Source organism: Pleurodeles waltl, chromosome 3_1, assembly GCF_031143425.1.
Source record: "Pleurodeles waltl isolate 20211129_DDA chromosome 3_1, aPleWal1.hap1.20221129, whole genome shotgun sequence".
Taxonomy (NCBI): domain Eukaryota; kingdom Metazoa; phylum Chordata; class Amphibia; order Caudata; family Salamandridae; genus Pleurodeles; species Pleurodeles waltl.
The window spans coordinates 840,285,065-840,312,943 of NC_090440.1; the positions used below are offsets into that span (position 1 = coordinate 840,285,065).

At 45.0% G+C, this 27,879-nt stretch overlaps 1 protein-coding gene across 2 annotated transcripts in view; it reads left to right on the plus strand.

Moving 5' to 3' along the window:
• The window catches only part of SPTY2D1 (SPT2 chromatin protein domain containing 1), a 268,481-nt gene that overhangs the window by 9,476 nt on the left and 231,126 nt on the right, over nucleotides 1-27,879 (plus strand). Inside the window, exon 2 of one of the 2 annotated variants that reach the window (XM_069223758.1) lies at nucleotides 19,268-19,382. The exons of the other annotated variant lie outside the window; for it this stretch is intronic. Within the exon in view, the coding sequence (XP_069079859.1) occupies nucleotides 19,268-19,382 (115 nt within the window). The remainder of the gene's footprint in view (nucleotides 1-19,267; nucleotides 19,383-27,879) is intronic. 2 annotated transcript variants of the gene reach the window in all.

Genomic DNA, 27,879 nt, shown 5'->3' on the forward strand with positions numbered 1-27,879 from the left:
AGATGCCGATTGAGCCAGAGGCCAAAATCCACAGCTAGGCACTTTCCAAAGAACACATCAGTTTTCTTTGGGAAAATGTGATGTGTCCATGTTGCGTTTCCTGTCGCAGGCATTTGGCCTACCCACTCAAGTGAGGTAAAAAAAATTATCGGGAGACTTGGGGGAACACAGAATAGCAGAACAAGTGTTATTGCAACTTGTGTTTCTCTACATTTTTTTCCTTCCAAATGTAAGACAGTGTGTAAAAAAGACGTCTATTTGATAAATACTCTGTAATTTACATGCTAGTGTGGGCACCCTGGAATTCAGAGATGTGCAAATAACCCCTGCTTCTCAACACCTTATCTTGTGCCCATTTTGGAAATACAAAGGTTTCCTTGATACCTATTTTCTCTTTTTATATTTCACCAAATGAATTGCTATATACCCGGCATTGAATGAAAACCCATTGTAAGGTGCAGCTCATTTATTGGCTCTGGGTACCTAGGGTTCTTGATGAACCTACAAACCCTTTATATCCTCACAACCAGAAGAGTCCAGCAGACGTAACGGTATATTGCTTTAAAAAATCTGACATCGCAGGGAAAAGTTACAGATCAACACATGGAGAAAAATGACTGTTTTTTTTTTTTACCTCAATTTAAATTTTTATTTTTATTTCAGCTGTTATTTTCTGTAGGAAACACTTCTAGGATCTACACAAATGACCCCTTGATGAATTCAGAATTTTGCCTAGTTTTCAGAAATGTTTAGCTTTCCGGGCTCCAGGAATGATTTCATACCCGTTTCTTTCTCTAACTGGAAGGAGGCTAAAAGCATAACTAATAGTGAAAATGGGGTATGTTCCAGTAAAATGCCAAAATTGTGTTGAAAAATTCGGTTTTCTGATTCAAGCCTACCTGTTCCTGAAAGCTGGTGATTTTAGCACCGCAAACACTTTGTTGATGCAATTTTCAGGGGAAAAAAAACACAAGCCTTCTTCTGCAGCCCTTTTTCCAATGTTTTTGAAAAGAACAATTGTTTTTGCTCTATTTTGGCTAATTTCTTGGTCTCCTTCAGGGGAACCCACAAACTCTGGGTACCTTTTAGAATCCCTAGGATGTTGGAAACAATGATGCAAATTTGGCTTGGGTAGCTTATGTGGACAAAATGTTATGAGGGCCTAAGCGCAAACTGCCACAAATAGCCACAAAAAAGGCCTGGCACCTGAGGGGGAAAAGACCTGGCAGCGAAGGGGTTAAGGTGAATTCTCCACAGTGTATTGAATGCCACCTGTCTCCATATCTCTGGCTGCTTTGTTTGTGGCTTGGAGACACTTGTCTTTGATTTCTTTAGTGTCCTTGGCTTTCAGGCAGGCTCCATCAGTCACAGGGCTAACTGATTCCTTGGTCATAGTGGTCTGGTGAAGTTCGGATTTTGTTAAAAGCTTTGGGTGCCTGAAGTTCTAGTCTGTACAGTAGATGACCACTGAACAGTGAAGTGATATTTTTGCACCTGAAAGCTTTTTGATTGATTAATTTATAAGGCACCCATTCACCTGAGGGCCTCTTGGTCCGTGACTGATAAAAGGTCAGAACAGATGGAATATATCCAGGAACATGGTGCAAGAGTCATTCAGTACTCGCTAAAGAGAAAAAGTTTTTTAAGGCTTCTTGAAAGAGTGATGATTAGAATTGTGCTCACATATAAAGACTACTTGTTTGAAATTGTGGTACCGAAGCACCAGTGTGATTTATTATTTTTTATTCAAGGAATGGCAAACAGACGTCCAGAATACAGTGTGACAAATTCGAAATGACTGAGACTTGACCAATTGTTGTTTTTTTCCAAGGTCATAAACTGCTTTATTTGACAAGGTCAAATTTGAATTTGAGTCTGTATTCAACCTTCAGCAAATGCAGAGATCTGTGAGCAGAAGTAACATGGATGAACTTACAAAGGTTATGTACCAGTCTAACAGCAATTCTTTACACTTGATTTAGAGACTGAAGTGATTGTGCTGCACACAAGGTGTAGACTATGAAATAGTGTAGTTCTGATTGTACACAACTGGTCAGCAAAGAAGACTGCATAGACTGAAGCACAAGGGGTAAAGCCTTTGTTAAAATGCAACAAAGATAGAAGCAGGAACTCAATTCTGAGGTTGCAGCAAAAAAAAAAAAAAAAAATATGTCCAGAATCTGTGGAAATGAGCAGAAAAACTACGTACATTCAGCGCAACTTGAAAAATGCATCCCAGTGCTCATTGTTGTTCACAATGAGGAATAACTTGGTTTTGTTGGAATTTATTTTCAGTACATTTCCTCCCATCCAAGAATGAATGTCTCACAAACGATAATGCAAGCGAATTGCTGAGCCTAGAGTTTTTAATTTGAGTCTCGCGATTTACTGTGTAGTCTCTCCGTAAGACATAGAGCAACACTTGTGCTGTCTAATAAGATCGACTAGTGGCCAGATATAAATGTTAAAATGTGCGGGATAGAGTTAGGAGTGCTGTGGTACTCTATAACGAATTAAAGAAGGAGCAGACCTGATTGAGAGCAGTATGATCTGCCTCCATTAATTTAAAAAAAGGGAGAAGCCCCCATTCCACTTAGACCCCTTTTGGCTGTGGGCTGCACAACGATTTTGTGATCGATTGTGTCAACTGCTCTTGGAAGCTCAAGAAGAAATAACCCTGATGTGTCTTTTATAACCACAATGCTACTGATTTATGGAGTGGTAAATTACAATGTGGCCTCTATACCCCTACCATGACTAAATCTGAATTGGCAGATATCCAGACCCTCTGACTGCTCCAATAAATTGTCCTTTAGGGGATCTGTCTAAGGCATTTTCAGAATGGCCACCATATTCATTGTCTTCCACTCGGAAGGCACTGGCCCAGAGAAAAGACGTGCATGAAAGATGTCACAGAAGCTCAAGGGGATTTAATGGCCAAGATGTGTTTAAGAAACCTGGCAGGGCATAGATCAACTGGCAACCCATTTGTTGTTCACAATGCTTTTGAGGGTGACTTCTGGTGAGATCTGATTGAAGATGCACCAAACCATGATAAAATAGACAGAAGAAGATTCATTAGAAGAGGATGTCCTTTGAGAAACTGTAGAAATACTGGAGAAAGTGATTGCCTAATGCCAATCAATCAGTATTTGTAAAGTGCGGCTACTCCCCGTGAGGGTCTAATGCCTAAATGGTCACAGGAGACGTGATTCGCTGGAATGTCATTGGCTGCCCTAATGGAGTTAGAACAAGTTCCTTCCCCAAGCTTGTTCAGCTAGTCTGGTGGCAAGCTTCATCGGATGTCTTAAAGAGTGTGTAAACCAAGCATTATTAAGTTTCTGGTAAGGGATGTTATTAAACAGTCTATTTTCCAAGGTCCTAAAGAGAGGGCATCCAAAATTTGGTTGGGGTCCTTGGTGGGATTGATGGATTTCAGGGAAGAGGTTAAATCCTTTCTGATAATAGCAAGAGTTGACCTTCCCATTCTAGGTGCAGGATGAACAGCAGAATGTTTTTTTCAGAAAGCCTGATGTCATTTGAACCTTCAGTTGAGTCAAGGATTGGGCCAGGCAAGAAGAGAGACTGTGTAATAATATTCTGTTTTCCTTGGCCAGTATGAGGTCTAAGGTATGACCAGCTTCGCGGAAATGCCCATAACAAATGAAAGGAGATTGAATGATTGCAAAGTGGTGATGGACTCACGAGCGTGAGTACCATCAGGGACATCAACATGAAAATGAATGCTGTCAAGGACTATCAGGTGATTGGCTAGTAAGGCTAGTGCACCACTGAACTTAACTGATGAATTGCCAATTTTGCTTTTCTATCTTGGGTGAGTGGATGCTGACTTGTGACCTCAAACAATGGGGTCAATAACTTGTGGTCTGTAGCAACTCTGAAGTGTCATGTCCTTATATATGAAAGTGTTGGCACCACACCTGATAGATAGATCCTATTTGATCTTCTAGTATTCAGGCTTTGTATTGGTCAGGGCTCAGATGTAAAAAATAATGGACATTAACTGTTCCTTTAGCCGCATGGATATGCATTATTGATATGTTCAAAACCTTAGCCAGCTAAAAGTATTTTAAGAATGCACCTTAAGGTTTGGCATTTTCAGTGTTTTGAAAAACCTGTCCATGCATTTTGCCTGTGTCCAGGGGCATAATGGGATAGGCTTGAGATACAACTTCCACAATACTTAGCAATGTCAAAAACTTGAATTATGGATTATTCTTCAAGAATTCTCACCAATTCTTATGCAGTGTTAGCCTGCCGTTTCATATCTCATGTAGTTTTGCTCTCAGTATGTTGTGATTATCTTGAATGTTTGTGTCATACATCAGTTTATCACTTACGTTCATGACTCCCTGGAGTCTTACCAGTGTTTCTCAAGTGGAATTTTAAAGCAACTTGGAAGCTGTTGAGATGCTAAGATTAAGCCACCAGTACTAATGTAGCCCCACATGAGCAGTGAATGCTGTTATCTAGTGACTTGTTTTCTCCAATTGCAATTTGTGAAACTGGTGCCCCACTTAGTTCCACTGAGTTCTGTGGGGATATCTTCTACTGCTGAGACTTTCTCAATAACATTCTATTCTTACAAGTTTCGTAGCTCTGCTTCCACTTGGGGGGTTATATTGAGTGAGATTTGTCTTTGCCTCCTTTCCACTGGCCTGACTGTCCGGTAAATAAATAGCTTCACTTGTTCTGTCTTGCAGTATTCAAATTCAATGAATAGGTGTTGGAATTCCTCTAGCAGTATTTCAGTTCCTGATGCTCTTTGCAACCTGCATAAGCCACGTGTCTTTGGTGGCATTGCAACTCATTAGCGCCCCAGTGCTTAACTCAGTCATTGAGAACTGTACCTTGATGTGCTTGTCATCATGTTGCACCAGGGCTGGCAATTAGTCTAGCCCTTCTTAGGCATAGATGTGTGTGTTGGTGGTAGCTACTTCGGCCTTTGTTTGAGTTGTAGGTTTTGATGCTGGTCCATGACTTTCACCTAGGCACCTGTGTGAATCAGTATGGTGACTTTGACTATGGGCCTCATTATGAGCATGGCAGTCAAGGACTGCCACACTTTCATGATGCACAGACTGCTGCAGCCCAATTGCAACTTTGGCTGGTGGCCTGCCTGTAGACCGCCGTCTCTCCAGGATCCGATGGGGTGATGGTGGTCAGGCATGTAAACAGCCTTGGTGGTGCTGAACTCAGTGCCACCTGGCTGATTACACCACCACTTTCCGCCAGACGTTTCATGGCGGGGACCCAGCCATGAAAAGGCTGGAGAAAAACCAGTGCGGGGGACCCATGGCTTGGGCAGTGCAGAGGCCTCCTTGCCCAGCACTGCCAGAATGTATTCCGAGGGTGCTGGTCAGCCCAGGCTGTGCTATGGTTTAGGACATGGCTACCTTAAGGGAGCCAAGTCCTATACCATAGCCCTTTTCCCACCAGACTGACCGGCAGAACTCTCTATTACCAGCGCTCGAAAAATCTACTCGACCACTTGCTATGGTGTCATTTTTTTATCAGGTCGAGCTATGTTTAGGACCTACCCGCCCCTTCTGGTGAGTTGACAAAGAACAGATGTCCTCTTCAGGCAAAACGTGAAAAAGATGCCTTTAAATCATGTTCTTGTTACATTTGCTTTGTGTTCAGAGACAGAGGTCAAATGCCACTTTCTTTTTCCATTCTGACTGCAGAGTTCCAGGATTGTCTAAGGTGATCTGCTATAAAAACTGTGAAATGAAAGGCTAGGTGGGGTTTTCCTAACACACAACATTTAAATAACTAAGTCAATTGTACATACATTTCAAAATACATGTCAACTATTAAAGACCATTTTTTGCTGTTCAGTATGATTAAAAAAAATATTTAAACAGGATGAAAACAAATAAGAACACTTCACTTGGTGATGTGAAAATGATAAATATGTTTCCTGAAACCCAGTTTTCACAGATTATTAATACACTACATAGTTTTGTCAGTAAAGCTGCAAGTTAGTGAGAAGGTTTGTAGACATTTCTTGGAAATGTACTGTCTGTAAATGACAGTGTGCTACCACATCATGCTTTAGTAAAATATTTGTTGGAAGTGGGTGTTTAAACATAAACTGGGAAATATTTCTGCCCTGAAAGCAATGCTATTAGCAAACTAAGGCAAGTCACGGATCATGTATACCCTATATGTGGGCTAGATTCTAATTAAATATGGAGCAAACATTTAGGGCCAGATTTACAATGTTTTGGTGCAGGGCTGCAAGCCTTCTTGCTTCGCCACCCTGCGTCAGAACAAAAGGACAGGAATGAAACAGTATCCATGAGATACAATGTATTCCTGTCCTTTTCCCTTGCGCTGGCACAAATTGCTGCTGTGCACCAATGCTGTGTTGCAGGGATGATTGTTTATGTACAGGAAGGGGCACCTTCTAGCACAAAAACAATCCTAAGAGGAGTTTTCCTCTTTCTATGTGTGCTGCAAAATTCAGCACACATAAAGTGGAAAAAAACGGGGACAAATAAAGATATTTCTCCCAGTTGCGTCACTTCTACGCCATCCCTGGAGTGACACAGGATTTTGACGCATTCCCAGATTGACGAATTTCAAAGTTTGCAAATCCTTGTAAATCTAGGAATGCGTCAAATTCCATGGGTGTTGCGTGGGATACACCCATGGAAATGCCTCCCCGATGCAAAGTAAGGCAACGCAGTGACTTGAGCTGCGTTGCCATACTCTTATCTACAAGGCCACGTAAAGCCACTCAAAGTGGCTTTGTGTGGCCATGTAGATATGGGTCTGCAGCCTGCTCCACCAATGCGTTTAAAAATAAAATAAAAAAAACAGCCTCGGCGGCTCAGGCCTCTTGTAAATCTGGGCCTTAGTCTATTTAACCAATTTCTTTTTTTTTTTTTTGTTTTTTTTTTTTTTTATATATTTTTTTTTATACAGCAGTAATGCTGAACTCACATATTTGAAGGTGCACTTATATGTAAGAATGAGGGAAAAGATGACTGTAAAATAAAATATTTGCCTAGGATCACACAATTCTTGACCTGTATAGAGGTGAAGTATATTATAGTTAGGTCGAGTAGATTATTCAAGTTACTCGACCTGCAGGTCTAGTAACAATTTTATGATTTTTTTTTAGGGCTGATTTCAATGTTACCGCCGGTCAGCCAGGTGGGAACATTGTAATAGGGCAGGGGGCGACGCCACCAGTATGATGGTGGTGTCCTCCCCGTGACATTGGCGGTCAATGTCGTAATCAGGCCCTTAGTATGAATACTTTCGATTTTGGCTGTGACCTGGGAGGTTTAGCTGTTCTGTCCATGAAGGATATGAGCAATACCTATATCTCCTGTCTGGTACTGGTGTCCAGTTTTGTGTCCATTCTCTCTCTTTGGTGGATTTTGTGCATACCTTTGTGGGCGGTAGGGGGTTGTTGATTGGTACAGTCTGCTTCAGAGCTTCTGCAGGCCCTTGTGAAGTGACTGGTGTGGCCTTAGGCTCCTGATACTGCCTTGACTTCACTAAAGCAAGCTTCATCTTCGTAGCATGTGCCACATGAATAGCTCATGTCACCTTCCACGCTTGAGGTCAAGTTCTTTGCTTATTTGGGGGTTCATAAAGAGTTAGTCTTCTCAGTGCTAAGATCTGCAACCCTGAATGATTTGAGGTTTCAGTTCTTTAGCGTAGTCATGGTCTCCAGTGAAGGAAATGGAAATAATCACAATATTTTTTATCAAAGTGCACAGGTGGACACCATATGTTATTTGTCTCCCTTCTTGCTATCTCGTGTATACAACGCATGGATTCTTCTTATTACTTCACTTGGCTGTTAAATGTGTGAATTTACCTCATCACTGCAGTATAATTTAAATAACTAGCCAAGATGTTCCATTGGTTGATACTTCCTTCACCTTTGTTCAATAAATCTTAAATGAAGTATTTTTATAAACCTATTTCAAGTGAATTTAAAAATAGGTTACTCCATGTGCTTCGAACTGCGACTGAAACATCTGTTTATATTTGTTTGTTGCTGACGATGTTTCATTAATTATCTTAAAAACTGTGTATTTACCAAGTCTGTTTTAACCATACTGCCAGTTCTGTAACCGTGGCTTTACTTTGGAGATTGTTCTGCTGTTGCCTCACTGCCAAAAGCGCACAAGTCATGTAGTAAAACTGTTATGTAGTTGATAAAAATTCACATGGATAGCTAGCATATATTTTGAAACTGTCCTCACAATTAGCCTAGGCGACGAGCCAACAGACAAGTGAGGGTTAACCCTTTGCATGTGTTGGGCAGCTGGGAGCCGTCCAACGCTGCAATGCTCATGTGTGTCGCACAGCTCCCGGCCATCCACACATATGGCAAATGGAAGAGCTTCTCCAGCAACCAACGCTAAAAATATCCCCACCCTGAAATGACGATCAGCGCCCATGCACGCCCGCTTCATTTTTACAGGGGAAAATGTAAGTAGAGTGAGCCAATCAGCTCATTAACTTTCCTTTTCTTTGTTGCTCAGGGGCACATCTCAACCCACTGAACACCGATTTCAACAGGAGAGGAACCACTGTAAAGTAGAGAATCTGTTTCTCCAATGGTTCCTTTCTTTAGTGGATCTGAGCTTGAGGATCGCCTCAGTAGTCACCCCGCAGACTATAGCATCTCCTTCCAATGGCAACCAGAAGGACATTTGACTCTTTTAGGTGTTGATTTTGCGTATGGGCCAGTAGAGCTTGGCTAACTCCCAATATCGTCCCACTTGCAATGGTGACCGGCTACGCTTTTTGGACTTTGATACGCTTCCACCTGCAAAAACCTACCAGACACACACTTCTGAACTCTAAACATCTGAGGCAGTCCAGAGTGGTGTGCTTCACATGCACTCCACACCATTTACTTACCCAGCATTGCCCAATCTGTACTGCTAAATCTCTGCCCTACTTGGGTTAGTGCCCACTTGTGTGGCTGCCCGAAAAGGGTGAGCCTAAAAACGCATGAAAACTGCCCTTTTGGACCCGCTTTGGTTACCCCTCAAGTTTTACACGTTTTTGCCCTTCCGCTTGGTCAACCTTAACAAGTTAGGTATAATTTTTATCAGGGGATCAAGGGCAGTGCTGGGTGTTAGGAAATTTGTGGCTCCCCCTCAAATTCCAGAACTTTTGCCAAAAAGTGTTTTTTTTTTTTTTTTTTTTTTTTTTTTTTAAGACCAATTTTGAGGTTTGCAAGGGGTTCTGTGTAACAGAACCTGGTGAGAGCCATACAACTCACCACATTATCGATTCCTCTGGGTGTCAAGTTTTCAAAAATGTACAAGTTTGCTAGGTTTACATGGGTACCGGCTGAGCTAGGCTGCAAAATCCACAGCTAGGCACATGGCAAAAAAAGGGTCAGTTTTTAGTGAAAAAATGTGATGTGTCCATGTTGCGTTTTGGGCCGTTTCCTGTAGCAGGGCACTAGGCCTACCCACACAGGTGAGGTACCATTTTTATCAAGAGACTTGGTGTAATGCTGGGTGGAAAGAGGTTTTGTGGCTCCCCTAAAAGAACGTTCCATCACAAAAATGTGAGGATTGTTTATTTTGTTAATTTTTTTTATTTTAAGACAAATTTTGTGGTTTTCAAGAAAGTTTGGGTAACAGAACCTGGTGAGAGCCACACAAGTCACCCCATCCTGGATTCCCCTACATGTCTAATTTTAAGAAACATACAGATTTGATGGTTTCACTGGGTGCTGGCTGAGCTAGAGCTCAAAATCCACACCTAGGCACATTGCAAAAAAAAAAGTCGGTTTTCGGTGGAAAAATTTATTAGGTCGATGATGCGTTTTAGGCTGTTACCTATTGCGGGCCCACCCACACAGGTAAGGTACCATTTTTATCGGGAGACTTAGGGGAACACAGAGTACTAGAACAAATGTTATTAACAGTTGTCTTTCTCTGCATTTGTGCCTTCCAAATGTAAGACAGTGTGTAAGAAAGAAGTCATTTTGAGAAATGCCCTCTATTTCACATGCTAGTTATTGTATCCCCAAATTCAGAAATGTGCAAATAACCTCTGCTTCTAAACTCCATATCGTGTGCCCATTTCAGAAATGCGTATGTTTCCTTGATACCTATATTTCACTCTTTATATTCTACAGAATTAATTACTGTATAGACAATAATAAAAAAAACATTGCAAGGTGCAGCTCAGTTATTGGCTCTGGGTACATAGGGTTCTCGGCGAACCTACAAGCCCTGTATATCCCCGAACCAGAAGCGTCCAGCGGATGCAACAGTTTATTGCTTTTGAAAATCTGCCATAGTCCGAAGAAGTTAGAGATGAAAACATAGACACAAATGGCTGTTTTTTTTTTAAAACTCAATTTCATTTTTTTTCTTCATTTTAGCTGTTAACGTTCTTTAGAGAAACATTGAAGCATCTACACAAATGACCCCTTGCAGAATTCAGAATTTTGTCTACTTTTCAGAAATGTATAGTGTTCCGGGATCCACCATTTGTTTAACACCCATTTCTACCACTAACTGGAAGTAGGTTAAAAGCACAAAAAATAGGAAAAATGGGCTATGTCTCAGTAAAAAGCCAAAACTGTGTTAAATGTGGGTTTCAGATTCAAGTCTACAGGTTGCTGGGAAGATGGAGATTTTAGCACCGCAAACCCTTTGTTGATGCCTTTTGCAGGGAAAAAACTGATGCTTTCTTCTGCAGCAATTTTTCCCCACGTAAACTTTTTTTTTTTTTTTTTTTTCTTTCTAGCTGTATTTAGGCATATTTCCCGGGCCCCTCCAGGGGACTCCACATAACCCTGGATACCTTTAGAATCCACAGGGTGTTGGGAAACAAGGATACAAATTTGGCCTGGGTTAATGTTACACTACGGTCTTGACATGTCATATAAGTGTAAACAAACAACAACTTTTTAACCTTTTTTCATACTTAACTGTAACACCGCAACATTGCATTTTTCTAGGGTCCTTCAGTTACTCTGGAAGTACTGTTCAAGTTTATCTTGCAATACACATTTGGGCACATTCATCAGAGCACAACAGTTTTACATCTTGACACTTTTTTTAAACGGACATGCTGTGCATTCTTCCCCATCCAGACTTTGTGACTGCAAGTGTAATAAAAGTTTTCAAACTTTTCATTTGGATATCAACCACATTAGAGTGTGTATGACACACTGTAAGTATACCAGACATCCACGCTGCCCTAATAAGCGACCATGCCATTTTAGATCCCTTTTTAGGGCTGAGCCTGCAAGTGCATGCTCTAGCGCATGTGTTTTGCTTGTGAGACCGTTGTGTACAGTTAAGGGCTTTGAGCCTTCCTGTCGCTCACCATTTGTTGATTTTCATGGCACTCTTCTTTAAAGCCTCATAATTCATCAGGGCAGGCATGGCACCATTTCCGTGCCTCTGTGTGGAGCAAAGACCAAGCACAGATTGATTCAACTTAATTAGTGCCTGTCCATCTCTCCAGATGTGATTGAGGTACCATTTTGTTCTTTTAAACTTCTAGTGCCCCATGTAAGAAGGCTTGTGACTGGCAAAAACGTGTCTAGCATGACAAACAAAATTGCAAAGCTTTGTTTTTAAAGCTAGCTTTCTTTTATTTTGCCAAGTCTTCTTTTCTGACTTTCCACCAACGGCGGCTCCTCCGCCATGGCAGAGGAGCATCACCCCAACCCCCTCTCCCCACCAGCAGGAGCTGCTGCAAAACTTGAAGAATAAAACAATAATAAACTATGTTTATTATTGTGTTGTTTTTTTTTGGAAGGGGGGGGAACAGGACCATGGGGGATAACGGGCACAAGGGGAAGTGTTGTTAACTGTTGTCAGTGCGCATGTTGGTTTGGCTGTCCGTCTTAGGTCGGCCAAACTGACATGTGCACTGAGCTGTCTCCCACCCGAGCTGCGTTGCCAGGTTGGACTCAGCAGGCAGAGACTCCCAGTCTGCCTGGGAGTGCATATCGAGGGCGCTCAGGCCAATCCAGACGCTGCTCTCATGCTGACTGTTTTCCACTCATGTTTTCTTTTGTTTTTGCTTGTGGACGCTCTTCTCAACGCTGACTATTAACTTGTTTGAAATATTGCAAAGCAACATTGTTTCTTTATATTTAATTTCTGAAATGATGCTTTAACACATAATCGTGCAGTACACCCCGCTCCAATCCACACCACTTTACTCCACACAAATCCACCCCATTACAATCCAAGCCGCTCACCCCACTCAAATTCTCACCACTGTAATCAAAAACAATCTGCCCCACTCCAATCTAAAACAGTCTGCTCCAATCCAAAACAGTCTGCCCCACTGCAGTTCAAAACAATCTGCCCCACTCTGTCCACCTCACTCTAATCTGCCCCATTTTAATCCCAAAAAATCTGTCCCACTCCGCCCCACTGCCTTCTGCCCCACTTGAAACCAAAATAGTCTATCCCACTCGTGTGTACCCCACTCCAATCCAAAACAATACGTCCCACTCTAATCCAGTCCAGTCCACCCTACACAATCCAATCCATCTCACTCTAGTCTACTCTAATGTAATCTGTCCCTCTCCAGTCTACCCCACTCCAACCAGGTCAGTCTGTCCCACTCCAAGCTGCCCCATTCCAGTCTAAAACAATCTGACCCACTCCAATCTGAGAAGCCTCATTTTCGTGCTCCATAAAATGTCGGGAGAGATCTATTGATGTTACCACATGGAGGACACTTAAAGACACTGTGCATGAAAATACTGAGGTAGAACTACTAGTGGCATGGAATGCATAATGACAGTGTATCATTGGGTAGAGAAGTTTAGGTAAAGTGGGGCGGGGGGAAGCTTTGGCAAAGCTGTTAGGTCTCACCTGTAGAATGTATTGGCTCTCCCAATTTCATTTGGTGATGCTATACAGCATCCTCAAAAAAGGAAAAAAAGAAGGCTACAGCTTCTGACTGGCCACATCATTTTGTACAAAAGAAACAGTAATTCCCTCTGATACCTTGATATGAACTTTTTAGTAACGGATGAGTGAATTTTAACAAGTGAGTTTGACTGAAGAATCCATATTTAATTTCTTTTGTAGCAATAATTGAGATAATCAGACACTCAATAGTAAAACAAAGGAGCAATGCTGACTGTTTTACTCAATTTTTCAGAAGAATGAATCCACTGTGAGATCAAGTTTGTTGTTTGTACTCTTATTTATATAGCCAACATGAAAGCTTGTTGGCATTTTCACTCTTAATGTTTTCTTAACTAAATTGATATTTTGTTTCTTCTCCCTTTTTACCATCTTGTTCATGCAGTGCGTGGATTCTTCCTGTTACTTGGCTTGCCTGTTAAGTGTTGTATTGTCCATCTGATACAGACTTCTAGTTGCAGATTTTTTACCTTAGAATTCCCCAGGCGTCAGACTGGATCTGAAGATTTTTCTTCAAGCAGTACCCTTGTGCACTGTCAAGTGGCGCCGGTCGACTTTGCGTGCGTCGTTAGTGTTGTGGTCGCCGTGATGACGTGGTCCTATTTAGGCACCACCCCGGCGCACTGACGTCAGTTCTTTTCTTTACGCACCATGCGCAGACCCGGAGAAGAGCTACCCTTGGTCATTGTTTGACTAGCTTCGACCTTTTTGTTGTAATTTTTGATTTTGGGTGCATTGAGGGATGTTACGGAACACTGGGTTCAAACCGTGTGACTCCTGTCACGGAATGATGTTGGTGCCGGGCTTTGAACTGGAAGGCTTTTAGGGAGCGTTCCCTGAAGGTCATGATGGTCCGGCGCTCGACTCTGCATCGCTCCTGGTCTTGTTCGAGAGGAAGGCCACGAGACCGCCTGCGGAGTCATCACCACTCTTAGGGACACTGGTCATAAAAAGAAGTCGTCAAAGAAGGCCAAACGTTCTTCAACTTCGCCCCCTCGCTCGGCCAATGCAACTCGGGAAAGCGTGGACGCTCTGGGCCTTCGTCTGCGGAGCCTACTTCTGGGTCCTCTGAGTGCCTCCCTGGCTTCCTGGGAGCAGGAACCACCCCTGCCCAGCTGAAGGAGTTTTGTGAGGCCTTGCGCCTCACCTTTGGGTGGAATGACTCCCCTACTGCCCCTTTAGGGCCCTGGGGATGGGATGGGGGGGGGGGCCCTCGGGTCCGTGCTTGCGGCTTTGACTCCAGCAACTGAGGACACCTCCAGATCCGTTGTTTGATCAGTGCTGCCAGTCATGCCACCAAGACTTTTCCCAGCAAAGGTGTCAACGCTCCTAACCATGGTTAGACCCAAAATCCATGTTGATCCAATCCTGATCCCTGACGACCTGGACCCAGAATGGTGTCGCTCGATGCCGGATCTGTCTTTGATGGCGTTTTCCCAACGCCAGGTTGGATTCTGACCCTTTTTTACTATGGTTATGAATACCGGTAGGGTTTGGAGCTAGTTGCTGGGGTGCCTGCCCACAGACGTTACTTGCGACTCGTGGTAGGTCACGAGCACTTTGAATTTACCTTGCTCCCCTTCTGCCTTACCAGCGCCCTTCGGGTGTTCACAGAAGTGATGGCGATGGTCGCAGCTCATCTGCGCAGGTTAGGGGTTTCAGTCTTGCCCTGCCTCGATGACTGGCTGTTGAATACAAGCATGCCCCAGACTGTCGTCTCCCACCTTCAGACTACTGCAAACCTTCTGCATTCGCTTGGATTCACTCTAAATGTGCCAAAGTCACACCTGACTCCCTCTCAAATGCTCCCCTTCATCGGAGCTGTTCTGGACACAGTGCAGTTTTGGGCTTAGCCTCCCAGAAAGCAAGTTCAGGATAGTCAGGCTATGATACTGATGATTCAGCCTCTAGCCTGGATTTCAGTGAGAATGACTTTGAGGCTGCTGGGCCTTCATGGCCTCCTGCATCCTGCTAGTGACACATGCCAGATGGCATATGCAGGCTATGCAGTGGGACTTGAAGTTCCAGTGGGTGCAGACATGGTCCAGATCTTGGAGGGAACTGCTCAAGATCTGCACTGGTGGCTTTCAAACCAGGATTGGGTCAGCGGCAGATCCCTCTCCCTTCCCCGTCCAGATCTCACTGTAGTGACAGATGCATCCTAGTTGAGGCAGCCACACAGGAGAGGCAGAGATCAGGGGCCTCTGGTCTCCTCCGGAGTCTGGACTCCACATCAATCTATTGGAGCTCCGTGCAATCAGGCTTGCATTGAAAGCATTCCTTCCCTCTCTCAAAGGGAAAGTGGTGTAGGTGCTCATGGACAATACCACAGCCATGTGGTACTACAACAAGCAGGGCAGAATGGGGTCTTGGACTCTGTCAAGAGGCTCTGCACCACTGGACGTGGCTGGATCACCAGGGTATAACCCTGATGGCTCAACATCTGGCAGGTTCTCTGAACACCAGAGCAGACAAACTCAGCTGCAGATGTATGGTTGATTACAATTGGCATCTCCATCCAGAGGTGGTGCAAGGTCTCTTTCAGCAGTGGGGAGAGCCTTGGTTAGATATGATCGCCTTTGCAGAGAATGCGCAATGTCAGCTGTTTTGCGCATTGGAGTTTCCTAGGCGGCATTCCCTCTGCAACGCTTTTCGTCTCAAGTGAAACTCAGACCTCCTTTACGCCTTCCCGCCAATACCACTTCTGCCCAGAGTTCTGAAGAAGATCAAGAACGACCAGGCCCAAGTAATCCTTGTAGCTCCAGACTGGGCACGAAGAGTTTGGTATCCCAAACTATTGAACACGGCCATGGATCCTCTGATCAGACTGCCCCTTCGGGAGGATCTTCTGTCGCAGCAGGGGACAGTTCTCCACCCAAACCTGTCCAGTCTCCGCCTTCTTAAGTAGAGATTGAGCAGAGGCAGTTAACATTACAGACGTTGTGCAGAAGGTCGAAAGGTGTCGTCTTGGCAACCAGGCATCTCTCCACTGAAACGGTATACCACTGTCATTGGCACAAATTTGTGGCATGGTGTACCAACAAATCTACTGATCCTCTCTCTGTGGTTCTACTGTTCATCCTCTCTCTTGGCCAGCAGGGCTCTGCTTCGGGCACCATTAATGGCTACTTATCTGCTATCTTGGCCTTTCTCCGATTCCCAGATCAACCTTCTCTATTCAATTGTCCCATTGTGGGGAGGTTCCTTGAGGGACTCGCCCATTTGTACCCACCTACCCCGTTTATAATGCCCCTTTAGTATTTGAACATGGTCCTTACCTACCTTATGTGTGATCCTTTTGAGCCACTACATGATAGCCTCTTGCAGCTTCTCACACTAAAGACATCTTTGCTGGTTGCCATCACCTCTGCTCGCAGAGTGAGTGAGCTTCAAGATCTTTCGTCGAAGCCACCATTTTTATCTGTCCATCCTGACAAAATGGTGCTTTGTACCAGGGCCTCCTTCCTTCCCAAGGTTGTTACACCTTCTCATGCAGACCAATCCATCACTTTATCTACTTTTTTACGCACCTCCACATCTTTCTCATGAAGAGGAGAGACTCCACCGTCTGGATCCAAAGAGCGTTGGCCTTCTACTTGAATCGAACCAAAGAATTATTTGTGGGATATGTGGGTGCGAAGAAAGGTAGTGCTCGGTATCAAAATATGCTATGTTTTGGCAAAGAAGCAACCATCTGAGGGCTTGCTTGCTTGCTCACTCCAGAACAACTGCTGCCACCACAGTGTTGTACACGGAAATCCTGTCCTGGACAGTCCGGTTCGCAGGGATGGCTACTTTAGTCATTTGGTCCTGCATGACTTTCTAGTATGATCTTGGTTGACAATGTTTGGGTATCTATTCTAAGGTAAGGAGTCTGCACCTAGAAATCCCTATCAGATGAAAAAGTTACTTACCTTCGGTAACTATTTATCTGGAGGTTGAATATACCAAGATTTCAGAAAGCCAGATGGGATGGGTGGGCCTTTTCGGTCGCTGCAGTCAAGATGTGGAATGTGTTACTCTCATGCATTGCTGCTATCACCTCCCATACTGCATTCGGCAAGAAATTTAAAACCTGTCTTTTCTCCCTTCCGTGATGGTGGGTTGGTCTGTTGTCATGTTTTAGCTGATTCCCTTATTGCTAGTGCATTGACACCCCTGGGGATAATGTGCTTTACAAATGCCAAATACAAATCGAGATCTACTGGCTTTACCAATTCGTGTGAGAAGTATCAAATAAAATATTAACAATGAATATGGTCAATGATTTTGCTGTGGATAATTAGAATTGAAAATATTTCCGTTTTGAAATTGAGACTGCAAATTGAACATTACTAAAGGGGCGTGGAAGGGGTAGTCTTTGGAGTGCAGAGGCATCAAATTACTGGTAACATGGCACACTCTGTGCAGCACTTGATTGCAGTTTACATGTTTTAAGCCATGCCCTCAATTAGAGGCCAAATTTCTTGGTAAAGATTCCTAGTTATGCTTGTTTGTCCACATCCCCCATACACCAACCTTTTTATCCCACTTAAAGTACTGATGGTCAGAACACAGGAATAGAATAATAACCAGAACATCTAAATGCAGTAGGTCTGGGCTATTGTAGCTGAATGCATTGTAATGTCTGTTTGTTAGCTTGAATCTTCACCTCCTTACCACTTTTTATCAGTAATCATCATTCGAAACTTTGAGCTGCAAGTCCTAGGATGCAAAATAGTGTTAATTGAAAAAAAAAGGCCTATAGAAACTGATAAACATGTATTTTCCACCACAACAACCCTTGAGCCCCCTCCCCAACTCCGACCATGCGGAGCTGAAGTGTGTATTGTTGTCCTCCCAAGAGCCTGAAGAGAAACAAACAAGCTTGCTCCAGTAGGAGCAAACGATTAGACTCTTGTTTTTGTGAGCCTCTGCACAGCAACCCAGTAGCCTGCTATATTCGGACCAAGGCTCTGCTGAGTTCCTGTAGGCATTGGGGGAAAAAAATCTCCATCAAGTACTTCAGGCTAGGAACACTTGCCAGGACATGAAGTGGCAGAATTAAGGACAGTTGTAGTTAGGGCAATACACTTGCACCATGGTTAGTAATTTGTGGAAAGAAAATAGGCGAAATTACCAAACAAAGCTGGTTAATATTAAAGGCCATTCAGAAGAAGGGCATCACTTGCAGGAATGGTGAACCACACTGTATTTGGCATCATATCATACTTGACCGTATTCGATGAGAAGGAAATTAGTTGATTGAGATATTGCTACTATAGATCTGGAAGGAGACATTTGTGTGATTGATTGCAACCACTGGGACAGTGTGAACAGCGATTTTAGAAAGCGACTCTGGTTTGCAATGTTTTCCATTGCATTATCCGTGACTGGTTTATCGTATAACTAAATCATGTAATTCCAGAATCAGTGCACAGCTCGTGTATTAAGAGCTGGTGCAGCTTTTTGTATTCTGTTGTTGATGCATTAATATGGTGCTTCATACCCCTCACGAGGCGTAAAAGTGGAATAAATTGGCCTAATCAGTGCTGTCTTTCTAGTTCTGGTTTACTTACCAAGGTTTGTGATTTTGATAGGCATTCTTTTTGATGATGTGCTGTATGAATAGTTTATGCATTCATCTCTGGTAAAATGTTGCTTTGTTGTGCTTTTTCACATTTTCATCAGTGTTAAGAACAGTGCCTGTGTGTTCATTGATAGTCCCAAACCATTTTTTTTTTTTTTTTTTGAATGACCCCTTTAGGTAAAACAAAGATACATCCTGCAGATACATTTTGATTCATTTGCCTTTCAACTTCTAAAATTGCTTCAATGCTGGCTGTTTGTAAGCATCTGTATTCCTTCCAGGCTATCATGCTATTCTTCTCCCTGCAGAGAGCACCCATTTGTATCTTCTTACTTTCTAGAGAGTACTCACTTATCTTCATTTAATCCCAATTCTTCAATCTCTGTGCAGTACCATTTGCTACCGTCCTGCTCCTTGCTTTTTTCTTTGAGGTTATTTTGTGATACGTCCATCATTTCCCCTATATTTCACTTTGTCAGTTTTAGATAGGAATTTAACTTCTGTTTCACCAAAATTAAGTGGTGTTGTTTCCAATTATATAATCTGTGAGTAGTTAGCCCATTAGTAAAGGTAAAACAGTGTATTTTTGAGAATAATTTTCACAACAGTTTTACTTATTCTCATTGTGACTAGCACACAATGTTTTCCAGTGCTAATTTTCATTGTGAAGTTAGGATAAGGTGTGAGTATTTCAAGTAGTTAGGATTATTGCTGTGCATCGTTAAGGTCTCGAAATAGAGATGTTTTATGTTGTTTTCCTTCTTATTTGTTTTAGAAAAGATATAGCCTGGCTGTGGGCCCACCTAAAAAGGATCCCAAGGTGAAGGGTGTTCAGTCTGCTGCCGTGCGAGCATTTCTTAAGAGAAAAGAGGAGGAACTACGAAAGAAAGGTATTCCTAAAAAGCAACTGACATACCCTAAATGATGAGTCTGTTGCTCTTTGAAAAAAGTTTCTTGGATTAGGCATGTGTTTTTCTTAAATCTTAGTATTAAGGCTGCTAATAAACCCCAAGAGAGCTAAATAAATTGATAGTTGTATTGATACAGTTGTTGCAAAACAGTGCGAATGTTCACTATATATTCCACCACCTTCAGTAAAATTGAATATAATTGTTAGATATGAATGCTGAAGAGTGAGGTGAGGTAAAGTGAGCAAATGAAGTGTTAGGAGAGTGAAAGACACAATTGTTGAGTAGGAGAAATAACTGCCTTATTTCATTTATTTGTTAATGCCATCCTTCAGTTGTAATTAATTTCCATAGCCATGTGTGCTAAGCAAGACATTGCCAAACAGCTTTTAAAAGATATATTCATGGTCCTTATGAACATTATCCCATAAGTGGTGTTTCTGGTGGAGTTGAACATTAAATAAAAGGAGAACTTTTTTTCTGTGTGCATTGCCGACATTCATCTGTTTTAAGCCACATGTGTGGCGTAAGAGCATAACCTAGACTGGGCTATTCATAGGTTTGCCTTGATCCATAAGTACCATACTGTGTACTAGCTTTAGTCAGCTATTCTTTCTGAATCTTAATCGTAAGCTGTTTTGACCTAATTTTAATGTTTTTTCCTCTGGTCACTGTTTTTAAAACTAGCATTGGCAAAGCAATTAAGTTTGGCTCTAACGAACAAGTTACTAACCATTGGTAACGCATTATCTTGTAGGCTCTATCCAAGATGCAAATTCCTTACCTTTGAATTTCACCAGGTGTCAGACTGGATCCAGAAACTTTTGCTTAACCTTGCTCGTGCTCTGGTGGCTCCATTTGGTTACACGTGGAGTCGTCGGCACCGAAAGTGATGTTGCCGTCATCTATAAAGGCGTGAACCAGACGTGCTGGCATCAGTTACTTTGCTCACAACTTTCCAAGCCAGGAGCGCGGAGCCATGATAACAACTGAAGAATATGTGTGTCTGAACAAAGGCCTTGAAAAGGGATCATCCTGGCCCTAACAAATGAGCGGGGAGGCATGAGTGGGTGTAAGGACTCTACATCTAGATAGTCTCCCAACAGATAATGCATAACCAAAGTTAAGTAACTTGTTAATCTGATCTTCTAGCTGCAGATTCCTTACCTATGAATAGATACCCAAGCCATATCCTCCTCGCAGTGGGCTGTGGACACATTTTTTCAAACCTGAAAGCCCTGCAGGTCCAGACTGATGGAATGCATATCCCTGTAGATCTGACTGTCCAGGCAGTAGTGTTTGGCAAACGTGTGCAGGGATGTCTACGTTGCAGCCTGACAGATGTCCAAAACTGGGACTCCACAACCTAGTGCCCGTGGATGCAGCTTTTCATCTGGTGGAATGGACTCGTAAGCCGTCAGGAGGCAGCTTTTTACCCTGGGCGTAGCAGGTCTTTACACAGAGAACGACCTAGCGTGAAATGGTTTGTTTCTGTACTGCTCAACCTTTCTTTGCTCCCACATATCCCACAAAGCGTTGGTCATCCACCCGGAACTCTTCTGTGCAGTCAAGGTCTTTTAGGGTCCAATCGGTGGAGTCGCTCCTCTTCTTTAGAGGGATGCGGGGAAGCAAAAAAGGTGGGCAGGGTGACAGCTTGTTTTCCCCCAAATGGGCAACCACCTTTGGGAGGAAAGAGGCACTGGTGCGAAGCACCACCTTCTCAGAAAATACTGTACAATATGGAGGCTTGGATGACCAGGCCTACAGCTCACTCACCCTCCAGCCAGATGTTATTGCCACTAAGAAGGCTGTCTTGATGGTATACAGCAGTACAATTGTGTAATGGCTCGAAGGGAGCACACATAGTTATGTGAGAACTAAGTTGAGATCCCAGTGAGACTTATTAAAGGGTGTAGGGGGAAACATATATAGTAGCCAGTTTAGAAAAGCTATTTACAATAGGGGACTTAAGTAATGAGGGCTGGTCTGGCAGCCCCAGAAAAGTTGATAAAGCAGCCAGATAGCCCATAAGGGTACCCAGAGCAGAACCCTGCTGGGCAAGAGATAGAATGACAAGAACATGTGAGAGAGAAGCATAAAGAGGATCTAAAGACTTCTGTACAATATTTTGCAAATCTTTGCCAACAACAGGCGTATACCGTTTTAGTGTCTGGACACATGACTGCTAAAATAACATTACAAACTTTGTGAGTGAGGTCTAATGCTGTCAACTATTGCTGCTCAGTTACCACGCATGAAGGCGTAGAGTTGACAGGGTTTGGTGGAGGACTCTCCCCTGCTGCTTCAACAGAAGATCCTCCAGAAGGGGCAGCCTGATCGTAGCATCGATACTGAAGTGCAAAAGCTCGTAATATCAGACTCTCCTTGCCCAGTCCGGAGCCAAAAGGATGCCCGGTCATCCTTGATCTTCTTGAGAACTCTGGGCAGGGGTGGTATGGGCGGAAAGGCATACAGGAGGCCTGAACTCCACTCGCAGTGAAAAGCGTTGTTGAGAGATTGCCACCTAATGTGCAGTACTGCTGACATTGCACGTTCTCTTCGGAGGCCCAGGATAGAGGCTGAGACATCAGTATCATAACCTGAATATCCTGGACTCACTGCTTGGGGTGCCAGTCAGATGTGACTTCTGCAAATTTATAGTAAATCCCAGCGAATGCAGAGGTTTGCCGTAATCTGGAGGTGGGAAACGACAGCCTGGGGCAAGCTCACCTTCAACAGCCAGTCTTCAAGGTAGGGGAAGACTGGAACCCCTGAGCTGCGCAAATGAGGTGCAACCACCACCATCACCTTGGTGAACACCGAGGAGCACTAGTAAGGCCAGATGGCAGCAAGGTGAACTGAAAGTGTTCCTAGCCTACCTTCAGCCACAGTTAACGCTTGTGGGCCAGCAGGATGGGAAAATAAAAAGACTCATCCTGGAAGTCCAACGCTACTAACCAGTCTTCTAGGTCTAGGGCAGATAAGACCTGAGCCAACATGAGCATCTTGAACTTCTTCTTAAAGAAGAGAATTACGGTCCATAGGTCTAGAGTAGGGTGAAGACCCTTGTTCTCTCTGGGTATCAGAAAGTAGCGAGACTAACAGCTACTGCCTGCGTCTGATATTGGGACCCTTTCTATGGCTTTCTTGGCCAAGAGAGCCGTAACTTCTTAACGGAGCAGAGACAAATGATCTTCCGCCAGACGTTTGAATGTTTGCGGTATGGAGGGGGAAAGGATTGGAAAGGCAGGGCATAGCCCTTTCGAATGATCTGCAGTACCCATGTGTCGAATGTGATTGACTGCTAGTGGAGGAGATGATGCTGAGTTTTCCCTCCAGCTGTGTGAGCTTGGTCTTGCAGAACCAAACTAGGAGGGATTTGAGGCCGCAGCTGGGCTGGGCTGGGTGTCGGATCACTTCTGGCTTCCCTACCCTCTAGGTCTGAAGGCACCCCATCCACTTCCTCGCATAGCCTGGGGTGGTTGCATAGGATGGTGGCTGTCATAAGGCTGGTGCGGTGCATTGCCCCTTCCGTAGCCACAAAAAGGGTGAAAGGCAGATGGTGGACGAGGGGGTTACTGAGAGTCCTTAAAGCACTCCTGCGCCGTCTGCGTTCTCGCCAAACAAGTAGGTCCCATCGAAGGGCATGTCCGAAAGGTTTGCCTGGACATCCCCTGAAAAAAACAGATGTTTTCAGCCAGGTGTGGCACCGGTGAAGCAACTTCTCTGTACAGCAAGTCAGTTATATCCACGCCACACCGAATGTTCAACTTTGCTGCGTCCCTCCTGTCTTTTACTGCTTGGGAGAGTATGGCCAGGCCTCTGTGACCTGAGGCAGCACTTGCGCAACCATATCCCAACTGGTGTGTGAAGAATGATCCAGTAAGCACAAGGTATTCACTGATCTCAGTGACTGGCTGGTGAAAGAAAACATACTCCTCCCAGGATAGTCCAGCCTCTTGGATTCCCTGTCCAGAGGAGCGGAAGGGAATGTGCTATGGGATGTTGAGACTTGGACTACCAAGCCCTTAGGGGTGGGAGTGTTGGCTGAAGAAACTAGGGTCCCCTGATGCAGTGCAAAGGTCCTATATACAAGAGCCCCTGAAGCACTTCAGTCAAGATGTTTGTCTTGACAGCCACTAAGGTCAGTTTGAGGAGGAGGACTTCCACTGCCCTACACACCACCATTGCATAGGAATGTCCCTCCTCCATAGCCACGGAGAGGTGTCCAGACCACTGGCCTCTTAGTTCCTCATACCAGTCCAAAGATCTCTCTAATTGGTGTTCTAAAGGGTCTAGTGATGCCTCAGAATCTTCTCCCATGCCTAGCTGTGAAAAAGAAGGCTCAGGCAACAATTTGGCACCTGTGGGCAGCGTCGAAATTGGTGTTGTGACGTGCCGATCCGGCTTCAGATTGTTGTGAATTAGAATGGGACTGGTGCTACTAGTGGGTGCTACTGGTGGGTGCCAGCAGCATCAGAAGCATCGGCGTCCGGACCGGTGCTGGAGGAGGTCACCTGGGTATGACCGGCGCAGGTCAGGTCAGGGAATCTGATCTGTGAGACCCCAGTGGGCCGCAGCTGCGGAACCTGATGGGGCTTCCTTCCACTCCGGCGGGTCAGGCCGCTCGAATACACAGCGCATGGCCTCATAAAATTCTCGAATTTGAGCGGGTTTCGCAGAACCAGTGGAAGGCGCGTAGTCAAACTGGCCAACGGCTCCTGGGAAACGTGCCAGGAACGCAGGCAACCCCCCCCCCCCCACCCCTCCTTTTTCTCTCGGCTGATGGACGAGGTGAAGTTGAAGTCCTCTTGGCTAGTTCTTGTTGTGCCTATTCCCTGAGTGTCCCAAGTACCTCGAGTGTGACGAAGAGGACTCGGGCTCCTGGAGGGTTCCAACGACCTCCTTCTTGGCCGGGACCAAGATATCTGAGGAGTTGCGCATGCAGATGTTGTTGACTGCCAGGCCGCAAGCAGCTTTAGTGTCTGTAGGTAGCTGGCCTGGTGAGTGGTGAGCACCTATGGTGTTATGACCTTCTACCAGATCCAGGTATCCCCCATTAGTGAAGTGTAGACAGTGTCTAGGAAGACGGGGCTCTCTAGAGGTACCTGTGGATGAGCAGCCAAGACTTATCTAGGAGACATGCAAAGCTTATGCAATACCACTATAGTCACACAGCACTATCACACATGAAAGAACCACACAGTGTTACAAAGATAAAGGTACTTTATTATAGTAACACAAACACTAGAATACTAATAGGCAGTCCTTCCTGGAGCCCAACTTGATGTAAGTAAACAAACTAATTATATACACAATAGCAATTGGTAAGGAGCATAAAAACAACCAGCATTGGCAAAAGTATAAAAAAAATAGTGAGGGCCAGTCCATATACTAGAGAAGTGGAATGTGAGATAGTCTCCCACCCAAGCATGTGGAATCGTTAGAGGGCAGCTGGAGGAACTTGGAACCTCCAGAGGTGAGTACCAGAGTGACCCCCGGCGACCATGAGAGCAGAGGTAAGTACCTTGTTTTCCCCAAAACCAACAGGAGGACTTAGGAAAAGGATTGTGCAAGACCCAGACCAGACTGGAAGAACCCAAAGGTGGATTCTGGCAGAAGGGGACCAAGTCCAGTTAGTGATGAAGTGTCCGGTTGTGGCAGGAGCCACTACCCACCCTTCTGTGGATGCAGGACCAGGTCAACTGGGGAAGAAAGACCAGCTGTGCAGCTCTGAAGGTGAAGAGGAGTTTCTGAAGCGATGCAGATGGTGTCCACGTTGGCTTTTGGGTCGCAGTGGGTTAGAGATGCTGAAGAACCACCAATCTTGGTAAATGCAAAAGAAGAAAAGGACAAGCTGCAAGGCTGAAGAGGTCCAGCAAGGCCCAGGCGACTGGACCCAAGGAGGGGAGTCCAGGGTGATCCTCAGCAGTTGGGAGAGTCACCAGAAGAGCATACAGCCCCCACAGGCAGCCCACTGGCAACAGGCAAAGCAAGCCACAGTGAGGCCCACCCAGCACACCTGAAGAGGAGTCAGACGTTGCTGGGGCAGCATAGAGTAGACTGTGCTTGGCAGGAAGAAGTGCTGGGGGCCGGGGCTGCACAAAGCCTGAAGATCCCTTGGAGCAGGAGCAAACAAGCTTTGGTAGCTGCAAGAGTCGCCGTGCACAGAGGCACTGTCCTGCAAGGAGGGGCAAGGGCTTACTGTGTCCCAAGATGAACAGCGGGTAGAGAGGACCGAGGGGACAACTCCAGACTACCACCTGTGATATAGGATCCACGCAGTTCCGAAGGAGAGCAGATCATCGCAGCCTGTCACCATTGCAGTTGGTGCCTGCAGATGCATGGGAGTGACTCCTTCACTCCAAGGGAGATTCCTTCTTACTTCTTGGTGCACGCTGGAGTCTCGTCTACTTCAGAGGAAGCACAGCTCGGTAAATGTTAAGTTGCTGGAAGGAGCTGGAGAAACAATGTTGCAAAGCGGATTAGTCCCTTAAGTTGCAGATTGTCGGTTCCTGAAGAGTCCATTTGCGGTTCCAATGGCCAGAAGATGAAGTAAACAATGCAGAGGAGTCCTGCTGGAATCTTGCACATCGAATCTGAGAAGCCACCCAAAAGGGAGACCCTAAATAGCCCAAGAAGTGGGTTTGGTCACCTATTAGGGTGACCACCTATCAGGAGGGGGCTATGATGTCACCTACCTGACCTGGCTACTCAGATGCTCCTAGGGGTCCCTGCACATCCTAGTTTCAAGATGGCAGATTCAAGCAGCCACCTGGTGGACAGGGGAGTGGTCACTCCCCTTTCCTTTGTCCAGTTTTGTGCCAGAGCAGGGACCAAGGGTCCTTGGACTGGTACAAACTGGTTTATACACAAAGGGAACCAAATGTGCCCTTCAAAGCAAACCAGTGGCTTGGGGAGGCTACCCCTCCCAAGCCTTGTAACATCTATTTCCAGGGGAGAGGGTGTTACCGCCCTCTCCCACAGGAAATCCTTTGCTCTGCCTTCCTCTGCCTGAGGTGGTCAAGCAGCAGGAGGGCAGAAACCTGTTTGAGGGGTGGCAGATAGCACGGGCTGCCTGGAAAACCCCAGAAGACTGGTAGAATCAATGCTGGGGGTCCTCTAAGAAGCCCCCAGAGTGCATGGAATCATACAACCAATACTGGCAACAGTATTAGGGTATGATTGAGACATGTTTCATACCAAACATGCCCAGGTTCGGAGATACCATTATGGAGCGGGACACAGGTAAAATGGCTTTCCTCGCACTTACGAAGTCCAGTGTAATGGAGCTGGAGTTTGTAGGGGTACCTCTGCTCATGCAGGGGTGCCCTTACACATAGGGACCTGCACCTTGCCTGCTGGGTTAGGAGGACCTACCGTAGGGGTGACTTAGTGACCTGGTGCAGTAACCTGATGTGAAAGGGTGCATGCACCTTTTCACGCAGGCTGCAATGGCAGGCCTGCAGACACATTTTACATGGGCTCCCATGGGTGGCACAATACATGCCCCAGCCCATGGGAATCCCCTGGTGTCCCAACGCCCTGGGTACCATATACTAGGGACTTATAAGGGGGCACCAGTATGGCAATTGTGGGGTGTGCAAAGTCCTAGGCAACCAAATTTAGAGGGAGAGAGCACAATCACTGGGGTCCTGGTTAGCAGGATCCCAGTGAACACAGTCAAGGCATACTGATAGGCAAAGAGAGGGGGTAACCATGCCAAAAAGAGGGTACATTCCTGAGGTGACTGCTCCCTCAAAGCTTTCGGTGCCATGGCCCGGCAGTCTGAGCACAACTTCAAGTCATGGTCGCGCTCAAGACACCATAGGCAAACGAGGTGAGGATCCGTAACAGGCCAGGAGGGGTGACGGGCGCCTCATGGTTTGAATCCTGCCTTCCTAGATGACATCCTCCACACACACACAAGAACAAAAACTGTAACAATACATCCTAAAAGGGCCTGTCAAAAAGCGACAGAGGGGGTAGTTCTCTATCGGATCTGTGCTGTCACGGAAAGAAAAGAACTGATCTTGGGTGGCGCCTATATAGGAGACCGCGACGTCCCTTCTGGCGCCAGCAATGCCGACAACGCGACGCGGAACCAAACTGAGCCACCCAACTAAAATGATTATGAAGCAGGCGCTTGCTTCTTAGTGTGTGTGGAATGTCCAAAAGAATAATACTATGACGGGATAGTTTAGTGCTGCAGCTTCATCTTTTTATTTAATGAAAATTAAAATTACCTTTTTGCAGGTGTTCTTTTTTTGGGCTGGGGTAACTAAAGACCAGGAAGGGACCTAGCACAAAGCACCACCTTCCCAACCAGGCACCATCATCTGCAGCTTCAGATGCACAAGCAAAGGCATGGTCAGGCAGTTTTCCAGTGGCTATTGATGGGTCATGCAAGTGACCTCATTGGACTTGCAGCCCCCTGTACCAGATATCCTGCTAGTGGCCTTCACATCACAGCAAAGGC